Below are 11,478 nucleotides of genomic sequence, written 5' to 3'. Positions count from 1 at the left end.
ACAATTAAACAGTAGGCTTTGACAGATGATTAATTGTTTCACAGTGCCAAAGTTAGTAAATATTCAGCCTTAATACAATTCACTGAGGCTCTAACCATGTCATCAAATGAAATTAAAGGCACCATATATTTACTTTTAAAAAAGGACTATAAGCCATAAAACACAGTAAGGCATAATATGGCTTGACCGGTCTCTTTAGTGTCCTAGCAGTTCTCATCTCTGATCTGTAGTGCATTAATGTATTGTGAATGTAAAATAATAAAAAAAATATATTGTTCCATTAATACTTTTTGGGAAAATATCAGGCTTAACAGGCAGGCTACACAGTCAAGCCTGTAGTAAAGGAAGTTTCACAATATTTTTGGTCCAGTTTTACAGGCTACAGAGGTTGACTGACAAGTTTTTCAAGTGAGAGGGTCTATTCAGAGGACAGAGGCCTGATCTATGAAAGTTGCGAGGGTGATGTCCCGTTGTGAGAGTCCTCCACATTCATGAGTACTGAGGGTGATCTGAACCTAACAGAGAGAAAACAGGCAGATGGGATACAGTTTACAATTAATATATGTAAAAGGAAACTTTTGTCTTCATTATCATCAAAATCAAAATGGTACACCGATGAGCCAATTATCTATTTACCTTATTATACACATTAAACCATTCAGGGTGATGATCCATTTTCTCAGCCTGTAATGCTACTCTGGACATGAATCCAAAAGCCTGAAAGGGAAAGAGCATGTCCTATCATTGTGCATACAGTATATAAAAGTATGATGCAAGCAGCATGTATAAGAATTGTGAAGTACTATATATAACTCTTAATAGTTTTATAGCCTTAGTCTCTCTTGGCAGTTTTCCAGAAGTTTTTACCTGGTTGAAGTCTTTGAAGAGGAACTCTTTGTAAATGGCATCCCTCCCCACCACCTCCACCCACTGAGCGTTCCTCATCATGGGCAGGAGGTGCTCCCTCTCCTCCATAGTAAGAGTCTGGATCTTCCCAGCCTGGGTGTTTAAAACAGTTCTGTTAGAAAATATCCGACAGTTCCATGTATATAGGGGTTTTGTGAACTTTGTACGAATGTTACAAATCATGCCATCTCCAAGAGTAAAATGTAGTGTGTACACAGAGATAAAATAATATTGTGAAATGTTTTATTTACAAGTTATATTATTTAACTCCTTATTAATTCTAATAATTTCTAAATAATTTCTAATAACATTAATGTGTGTGTATATATATATATATATATATATATATATATATATATATATATATATATATATATTAGTGCTGTCAAAATTAGCGCGTTAACGCATTCGATTAATTTGAAATATTTAACGCGTTAAAAAAAAATAACGCAATTAACGCGGTTGCAGTTTTTATTATTTCCAGTTGTGGTTTATGTGTGTTCAGCGTGCAAAGAAATATGGATAAGACCAAGGAAGGACTTTTAGACGGAAAGTTTCAGTATAAAACTCTGCCGGATTACTCTTCAGTCTGCCACAAGAAACATTACTCTTCATTTAGTCTGCCACAAGAAACAGCAATATTAAAATCATGAACTCAAATGTCATTGTTTAAAAAAAACAAAAAAACAATGACTGTAACAGTGCGTAAATCAGACCTTTCTGTAACGCTAACGTTAATACGCTTAGTTAATACGCTTAAACGAAAATAACGAAATAATTGTGTAGCGGAGTATTTTTTGTACACAGTGCCGCGAACTGTCAATCACTCCTGTACGCGTGCATCACTGTCCTCCTCAGATGCAGCAACTTGCGCTCTCTCTCTTCATCAAGCTTTAAAACAAAAAGGGGACAAAAAGATCATATTGTCTTTGTGCATAGGCTATAGATTAATTAGATAAATGAATATCTAAATTTGTGCCTTGCCGTCTATGGTATTTTTTTAGAACTTAGAAAAAAGATGCTGCAGCCAATGAACAGCCAGCGGGGGCTGCAGGACGACTCAACCTCAGCAGACAGTTTTTAATGTTTATCAGACAATAAATACTCAAGATTTTGCTTTAGTATAACTCACAACGAGTTTCACACACCTTCTCCGGCCACATTGAGTTGTTGACACTTAACAGTGGGAAAAGCGACACATGCGCTATTCACTTGTATAACTTAAGGGTGAATGGGTAATGTAGTTTCTGCTCTGGGTGGGATGAATTAGGAAGCTTGCATTGTGAAGGGCGCTCTGAAAATCGGCAGTGCAGGTAAAAGATTAAAACCTCTATTAAAACAGATGTCCAAATGAGCGTACCGGTACGCTACAAGCACGTTCTGGGCGCACAGAGAGGTGGCGGTACGCTCAAGAGCTATATTTGGAAGTGGCGGTACTGAGTACCGGTGAGTACCGGCCCACTTAAAGCACTGGCAATGACTATACTTTGGAATTTTTTTGCAGTCCACTTAGAATTCAACATGGAAATCATTTTTGTTTTTTATTGGCATTGATTGTTTTGAAATTCAAATGGTACTTACATGCCTGTGTTTTTATTTCTGTAATAAATATGGCTTTCAAGCCAACAGTTAATTTGGAGGATATTAATGGTTTATTGCAGGTATGTTGTTTACATGAGAAAATCTATGTTACAAGTTAAACAAAAATTCCAATAAACAATCATATTTTGAATTTAAATAGTTTCTTTGTCTTGAGTTTACATTATTTACATTTTACATTTACATATCCAAAAAGTCTTTTAATTGCGATTAATCGCGATTAATTTTTAAAAATTGTGCGATTAATTAGTTAATTTTTTTTAATCGATTGACAGCACTAATATATATATATTAAAACTTATATTATTTTAAACTTATTATAATAATTATATTGAATATATTTCGATATAATGATTATTTGTTAAGAACAGACACATTTGAAAAGTTTTGCAAACACTCACACTCTTAAAAAACCATTCCAAGGGGGGTGTTTCGGAAAAAAACACTGTGATTGGTTGTTGTGAACCCCATATGGAAACAATAATGACTTTTTTTTTTCTTTCTTTTTTTTTTTTTTTTTTTAAGAGTTTCCACCATATTACTCAGGTGGTTGGAGTAATGAAATTCCTAAGATACTTAACTCTTAGCTTTTGCCCTTTCAGCAAAGATCGCATGGTCTTTAAACCAGTTTTACAACAAGACATTAAAATATGCATTTATAAAAAGGCTTGAAAATATAGACTTTTTATATAGGCTTGAGCAAAACTTAGAAAAAAAAATGAAAACGGTGCGGTTTTAATTGAATATAAGGTAAATAAAGCTGATTTGTGTCAGCATTTTCTTTTGTACCCTCCACACACTATTGTCCCAGACTGAACCTGTGCAAACACACGTCAGTCATAATGTAGCTCCAACACTGATAAAACTGACTGACATCAACAGCTCTCTTAGCAACAGTCTAATCTGCTGAACTAATGCTGCTGCTGCTGCTGCAGGAACAGACACGACTCGACATGAAAGCGAAGTAAAACCATGAGTGTTATATTAAAAAGATCAACAGTGCGAAATGATGTAAATGACGAACATTGTTATAGCAAAACCCTGAATCGGAGATGAAAAGGAAAAAGTAATTTACTCGACTCTCTAAATATTGTTAGTTCGTATAATAGGCAATACAAAGTCAGATTTAATAAATAAAAAAATGAATGTGAAAATAAAGATAACACCATACCTGTCCAACCATTTCCAATATATCGGAGGCATATCGTTGTGGCAATTTGGACGTTCGAGAGTTAACGTATAGAAGTGAAAAACCGCATAATACAAGTAAAAAGGTTTTTATATGTTTCTTACCATGTTGTGGGCGCTGTGCGTGTAGAGCTGACTTGGTCTCGTGCAAGCAGCTGGATTTCAACCAGTGAGTCCAGAGCGCGAGTTTACGAATCCCACTACGGTGAAGGGACGTCGTATGAGTTGCGTGTTTGGACGCTCTTGAAAAGTCACCAGGGAACGTCAGCACGCACTATTGAATATTCATCTATGGGCCTTGCTCTTGCTGCTGCGGCTGCCCTTCCAAAAGCCTGATCAAAGTAGGAATGTGTTTGTGATTCCAAACAGTGAGAGAGTGTAATTAATAATGTACCGGCTTGACACAGATGAGAACTTATTCAACACTCATGCAGATCGGATAAAAAAACAATGATCTGTAATAGCGAGCGTCCGTTCAAGAAAAAAGGCATGCAATTTAATGTTAAAATTCCTAACTGAATGTGGCAAAACAGGAAATTATCCTTCTTAAGTAAACCGATTCATCTAGGGCCACACACACACACACACACACATACATTAGATGTCCTAATTTTTTCCTCTGCTTTTTCCCCTAAGATAATATTATTTTGGTCAAGATAAATTCTGTTCTTCTTCTTTTCTACATTTAGAAATTAAATGTAACATGTTTGGGTTACAGATCATTGTGATTTGCGCCTTTTATGAATATGAATATTGATAGTGACTTTTCATTTTCAAAAAAGGTGAGGGAGAGACAGAAATATGGATAAATTTGCATGCACAATATGTAAAGGTTGAACTTGGATGCATTAGAATTTTTATGAGCAAAATAAACCTTTATGTAATATCTCATACAAACCTGTAGTGCCAGTGGCATATATTAAATACAATGGCATATATTAAATAAACATAATTAAATGACAGCTATTTACCTCTTCTACAGTGTTTTTATAAGCCCCTTGCCACAGTTGGGAATGGGCAGAGCAATATTTCTCTGGTGGTGAACACACAATTCACAACGACACTCTCTGCAGGCAAGAATCACCTTCAATTACACCTCAACTTGCTAATTAACATAAAATATTATTATCCTAATATAGTTTACATACTATTACACGATTATAACTAACATCATCATTAATAATTATCCTTTTTAACTGAAGAGTTTTCAATAACCATGCTTATTAATCTGGTACAGAAGGACCTTACATATAGGCTAGATATACTGTATAGCCCTAATAGCAGCCAATTGCATTCCCAGTCACTGAGACTATTATTACCATGTGTTTGAATGTGACCTGGCTTTAGAGGTGCCCTATGGAGATTACCTCACTTTTCATTGATCGCATTGCATTTTGGGGTTAACAAGCTGAAACTGGAATAATGGGGGCCTCTCAAAAACCTCGGCTGAGATGTTGGAAGGAGGAGACCGTAGCAATATTTAAAAACAACCTGGTCCTCAAACAGTCATCCAGGTTTGAGCCGGTTTCAAATAGGTTGTCAGGGGTATCTGATTTCATAAGACAAGTCACAGTATCTCTCCTACCGTATGGCAGGGGTCTAGTCTTCTTTAAGATCAATACTGAGGTCCCTTCTCAGACAGAGCCATTATCGATTTACCTTCTCCTCCAAAGAATGTGCTGGGCACTATGTCATTCCCAGGATGATCAATGAAAGCTTATAGTGAACAATTTGGGGGATGAAAAAGGTGAAATGGGTTCAAAGGTTGTAGTTCACTCTGTTCCCCTCTAGATGGCCCCCTTCAGCTTCTTGTATGTCATTGTTTATTTTTTCCAACTTGCTTGCATGCTGCTTCAAAGAGGCATTTAAACATACAATACAGTCATAAAATACAAAAATGTTGGTGGAGAACAATATAAATAAACTGGTTTTTGTAAATAGAAGGTGAAATTTGATTTTTGGACTACATTAGGTAAACACTTACATGACAGGTAACTTAAATCAGTCAGCAAACAATTTATGGTTTACAAGAAAACAAATACATAAATCTGAAAATGTTGGTGAAGATGTGTAAAGAGCAAAAGCTTTTTAAGCAAACATTAAAAATTCAATAACCACCACCATGACTATAAGGATGATGGATGGATCAGTGTTTTATTACACGTTGATGACATTATTTCTCCTCCCTATAGTCTGAGTCAGACATTTGAGGAAGCTGGCCATTATTCTCTCTGGATGAGGCAGTATGGATTGCTAAATGATGTAACCTGTCCTCTCCTTGTGGAAAGTAGTCCGAATAATGTATATCTGCATAAGTATGCATGTTGTGTAATTAAAAACATTAAATAAGTCATGCAAAAGACATGTAGTGAGTTCCAAAGTTCAGCAGGAAAGCGCCTTTCTCATATCCCAGGAGTCAGATGAGACTGTATTGATCAGCTAAACTACTTGTTTCTTGAAAAAAATACAGCTCAAAGAAAGCTTTTCTGCCATGTTTGTTTTGGAAGATGCCCTGGGAGGGGAGCATTGTGGGAAATACATTAGAGGAGCGTGAAGGATTAAAGCATAATGGGCTTTTGAAAGCACCACGCCGTAATGCGCCGTCTACTTTGCAATAGTGCAGATTATGTTGTAGATCAGGATTTTAAGGGCAAGTAGCCATTATCTGTCAGATATACTGTATGGCCAGTGTGACTAAACTCCTGGCTATACGATGAGCTTCCATTAGTTGGACTGGCTGGTGATTACAGTACACTGCCGCTCTGAACGGCTCTCACAACTTCAGTGATGGTGCTGGTGATCAGCAGATGTTAAGAAGAACTGATGAGGGGACAGCAGGGGAAAAAAAGTCTGTTTTCAATTGAATTGCACTAACCAGGAGTGATGACGTTATTGTTTTTTGCTCCAAAATGATATTTTACGGCTGTCTTGGACTGAAAAATAAAAACTCTGACCTCAATTTTGGGTCTGTGATGAAAACAAGCAGTAAATTATACAAACATATAGTAAGTGGTCTGCTTGACCTAAAACTCCAATTAACATTTGGACTGGATTGTGCAAGCAAATTAGAGTACCTTTAAGTGTTGCTGATTTTCAACTTAAGTAATTAGTGTTGCATAATTGACTGTGATATAAGAGTAGTATAATTTACTGAGGACAATTAGACAGTGATGATCAGCATTAATTGTATTACTTTTCACTACAAATAAACACATGGCAGCAGTTGTCCTCAAAGCCTAGGAGCTTTTGATTACAGTAAGGAGTTTCAAACATTTTGATGACATAGATCCCAAATATGATAACTGCTTCCTAAAATAAAAAGGGATTTATTTATTTTCAGATATACAGACCAATTTTACTGTATGCATAAACTATTATGTTTGATATTATAGAGTTGCCATGCCTCTTAAACTAAGTAATTAGCTTTTTTTATTGTACTGAAGTCCAAGCAAATTGTAGGTCGCAAGAATGAAACCCCATAACATATATGGAGATTATTACTTTTTTATTTCTTGTGTTAAACATTTGGATTAATGTACTGTAAAATTTTATTTAGAAAATTGTATTGCTGTTAAAACTAGGGCTGACAATAGATACAATTTTTTTTTTATTATTTTCAATCTGCTTTTAGAAAGACTATGATCTAAAAATAACAAATTGTTTTAGCTTATATGTGTGTGTGTGTGTGTGTGTGTGTGTGTGTGTGTGTGTGTGTGTGTGTGTGTATATATATATATATATATATATATATATATATATATATATATATATATATATATAAAATGCTAAATTATGGACTCCAGTTTGAACACCCTTTAATTAAAGTCCCTGTTTAAGAATGTTTGTTTACGTTTAGTCATTTTCTCACTTGCAAACATTTTGTTTTTCTTGCCTCATAAGTTAAAGGACATCGGAGGCACAACAAAAATGATATACTTAAAGGTACTCTTAAGTGGGCAGAGTGTTGGATGTACACACAGTTTTTATTTATCTCAGGGCCAGTTTTTCTCAAGCCATTGCTTTTCATTGGGACAGTGGAGACCTTTTGTGGAAAAACAAACACAGTAAGGACCATTCGATCAAAATGTGAATACACTTGATGACATAAGGGGAAACAGTGAAACTGTGATGATACTATAGTGATAACTGAGTGCAGTCAGTCGTCACTATAGAATCATATAGAGTGCAGTCAGTCATCACTATAGTATCATCACAGCTTCACTGTTTCCCCTTATGTCATCAAGTGTATTCACATTTTGATCAAATGGTCCTTACTGTGTTTGTTTTTCCATAAAGGTCTCCACTGTCCCAATGACAAGCAATGGCTTGTGATCACCGGGTGTAACATGTCCATTTGATTAGCCATTATATTCTGAGTGAGGGCTTTTATCCATGTTTTGATTATAAAAGATGATAAACGGTTGGTTTCCAATTTAGGTCTTATGTAAGCATTATGTAACAATGTTGTTTCAACTCAATTTAGTTTCTTTGAAAGTGAAAAAGTACATCAAATGCTGCCGTCTGATTATTCGTTTTATCTAGTACACAAACTCAATAAAGACATCTGTACAGCTTCCAAATACTTGGAATGTGATGCATCTTTGCTTCATGTTTTACACCTTCCCTTAAGCAGTCAGTATCATGGAGGATGGTCTCTGACAGCCGATATGATCCATTCCATCATGCACTGTGAAAATATTGCCTCAGTACATGGGCTTATTGGAGACCCAAAGCTAGGGTTTCATAGATTGATTGTACGCCTATAGACTGGATTCAGATTACATAAAAAGCCACTGCTGGATTCTTGAGAGCTCCCTCGTGGCACAGCATGGGTGACAGAGGCTGTTGAGAGCAAAAGCTGAGAAAATCATAGAAACTGAACATGTTTGTAAACCCTTTACTTTTTAATTACTCTGACAGACTAATTATTTTCTTCAAAACGAATTCACAGAATCCTTATTGATAAGCAATAAAAACAAGTTCTTGCAATAAAAAAATTATAATTATACATAGTATATACTTATATATATTTAGTTTATGTGTAACTAATGCTCTGATGTATTTGATATAGATTCCTCAGCTGCCTCTATCACTGTATTTTGGGATTCTTTTATAATGTTGCAAAAGATTGATATTTTAAATAAATATTATTCTATTGAACTTAAAACATGAAAAAAAAATGTGTTCAACTGATAACAAGAAGAAATGTTTCTTGAGCATAAAAGCAGTATATTACAATGATTTCTGAATGATTATTTAATGCTAGTAATGGCTGATGAAAATTCAGTTTTGACATTACAAGAATAAGTTACATTTTAAAATATATATAATATAATAATATTACTGCTTGTATATATATATATATATATATATATATATATATATATATATATATATATATATATATATATATGAAGAGTTCAGATGCAAAAGCCTCTAAATGCCATCTGAAATTTTCATCTAAAATTAGGAATTTTTTCAGGCTCCTATATTTATGTTCACTTATTTCACTTTAATAGCCTGGAAAAGGACCTGCACATTGCCATTAAAGTAAAATGACTCAACCTAAGCATAGGCGCTTGATAAAAACCCTAATTTTAGATGAAAATTTCAGATGGCATTTAGAGGTTTTTGCATCTGAACTCTTCATATATATATATATATTTTTTTTTTTTACGTTGATTAAGTTGATTTCACAGTAAAATAGTGTTTTATACCAATACAGATGCAGCTGTATACAGAGGCTAAAGAACCATATCTGCCGTGAGGGCAAAACGGTTCATGATACAATAGGAACAGATGTTAAGCATCATACACTGTGCATTTGTTTATAGTTAGTTCATAGCAGTTGTAATAGGCAATTTCCAGTATGATCACATCTAAAAAGCAAATGGCTGATAGAGATATACAAGGAGCCTTTTAGAGGATCAAGTTTAATTTTCTGAGCTTTAGTTTGATTGTCCTGGTCTGAAAGTTTGATTAGCTTTATCATCCAGTTGTTTGGAGAGCCAGAGCAGGAAGAGGGAAATGCTAATTCCTTTGTGATGGATCTCACTGCTGTCACAAGACCATATGGTGAATGCGGACATATTTCTTTGCAAATGAAAGAAACTATTCATGCTTCCCAAACATGTACTAGGCTACTAATGCTCCACAAACATGGCCAAACCAACAACTGATTTTAAACATTAATTTATTTATAGTATGCACATTTGACAAACCATAATCAATCATTTTTTCCTGACAAAACAGGGTCAAATGCTAATACAGTTAAATATATTATATAAATATGCATATTAATATAAATATGCATTAATATTTGTGTGTATGCATGTATATATACCGTATAAATACATACATACAAGTTTATATATTTATATGTATGAATATGTATTGTTATATTAATTAAATATTACACATGTAACAGTAATATATATATATATATATATATATATATATATATATATATATATATATATATGTGTGTGTGTGTGTGTGTGTGTGTGTGTGTCTGGCTGTGTGTGTGTCTGGCTGTGTGTGTTTCAGAGCTAATGAAGAATATCTGATGAATATATATACACACACACACACACACATATTTTTTGTTTTGCAAATACATATTTTGACCTTTTTTTCAATGTCACAGTGAATTGATTATGTTTGCTTATTTTAGGATGAGGCAAATAATGATCATATTGTGGACAAAAGCAAATCAAGTCATCAAGACTGAAGTCACTGGACAAAAAATTACTTTTCAGTCATTTGGCCTAAAATGGTAACTTAATTTTGAACCAGTTGAATTTTATGAAATGATTAAAACCTAAAAGCTGTCATCATGTTGATGGCTGCATTCACTCAGAGAATGTATTGTGGAGTTAAAGAGATTGTAAGGGGTCACAGGCTGGACATACACTCATTCGAGCCATTGTTTACAGAGGCATCATCTATAATATATTTTGCCTCTGTTGAGGGGAACAGTGGATTGCTGTTGAGCAAGGGTGATGTGATTTAATCGAGAAGCCCAGCAGGGCTTGATAGTGGCTCAGGGGCAAATGCAGAAGCACGCCTCACCCGAAACAGGAAGCTGCAATGGCTTTGAGCACTCACTTCCCAGTAATTGATGTAAAAATACAAGCAGCATATCAGCACATATTCATCAGTCTGTAGATCTGGAGCTGGAGAGGATATGACTCCACAGATCAAGATTCTTGTGTAATGGATAATCCATGTGTGTTGCAAAAGTGCTTTTCAGATAGCAATCACCAGTGACAATTTGTACTATCAATGACAGTAAGAATAACCAAGCTTTTATGGTTATTAGAACTGCCTGTCACCATACATTCTTTTCCTCCATTCTTTTTATTTGAAACTTTTAGCACAATTCATAAATGCTCCATTCACATTCTTAATGACATTCCTTGTAAACCACAGTGCTGATAAAAACAGATGTTCCACTCAGTATGTACCTGCATTTAAGCCTTGGATATGAAACAGTCCATTTCCTTGTTAAGCCTAATGGTTTTATCAGTGGGGCTGGAGACTTTGGTTCTTTGTTTCAGTGTTTCCTTCATTTCAGTCTAAGTATTCTGTAATCTGGCACTAGAGTGCTGAATTTGAATATGATGTAGACATCATCTCATACATATAGACTCAGAGGATGACATCACAAGTTGGCTTGTCAGGTCCGTTGATTCATGATACCGAGGTAATATTAGATTCTTCTACAAATGCATGATATTTCACAAGAGCTTTGCAGCTATTGTGAGTCCAAAGCAAAATCAACAC

At 34.8% G+C, this 11,478-nt stretch overlaps 1 protein-coding gene across 2 annotated transcripts; it reads right to left on the bottom strand.

Annotated features, from left to right (window-relative positions):
* Positions 1-176: 176 nt before the first annotated feature.
* On the bottom strand, positions 177-3,949 carry LOC113083902 (pterin-4-alpha-carbinolamine dehydratase-like). Of its 2 annotated transcripts, none has more exons than XM_026254726.1 (4): positions 3,799-3,949; positions 868-999; positions 637-717; positions 177-515 (listed from the first exon to the last, which is right to left on the bottom strand). In XM_026254726.1, the coding sequence occupies exons 1-4, from the start codon at positions 3,799-3,801 to the stop codon at positions 423-425; spliced, it is 309 nt and encodes a 102-aa protein (XP_026110511.1). In that variant the 5' UTR covers positions 3,802-3,949; the 3' UTR covers positions 177-422. The 2 variants fall into 2 exon arrangements, with proteins under 2 accessions (XP_026110511.1, XP_026110510.1); XM_026254725.1 differs by having other exon boundaries at positions 3,677-3,803.
* Positions 3,950-11,478: the final 7,529 nt, after the last annotated feature.

This window comes from Carassius auratus, unplaced genomic scaffold, assembly GCF_003368295.1.
Source record: "Carassius auratus strain Wakin unplaced genomic scaffold, ASM336829v1 scaf_tig00039411, whole genome shotgun sequence".
In the NCBI taxonomy this organism is placed as follows: Eukaryota; Metazoa; Chordata; class Actinopteri; order Cypriniformes; family Cyprinidae; genus Carassius; species Carassius auratus.
The sequence above is the reverse complement of the archived record's forward strand: the minus strand, read 5'-3'. Positions and strand labels throughout refer to the sequence as shown.

What these genes read in the sequence shown, in the direction of transcription:
- LOC113083902 (XM_026254725.1), bottom strand. An exon ending in TCTTCAAAGACTTCAACCAG is followed by an intron (nt 718 to 867) that starts GTAAAAACTTCT and finishes TTTCCCTTTCAG; the next exon opens with GCTTTTGGATTCATGTCCAG. An exon ending in GGTTTAATGTGTATAATAAG is followed by an intron (nt 516 to 636) that starts GTAAATAGATAA and finishes TCTCTCTGTTAG; the next exon opens with GTTCAGATCACCCTCAGTAC.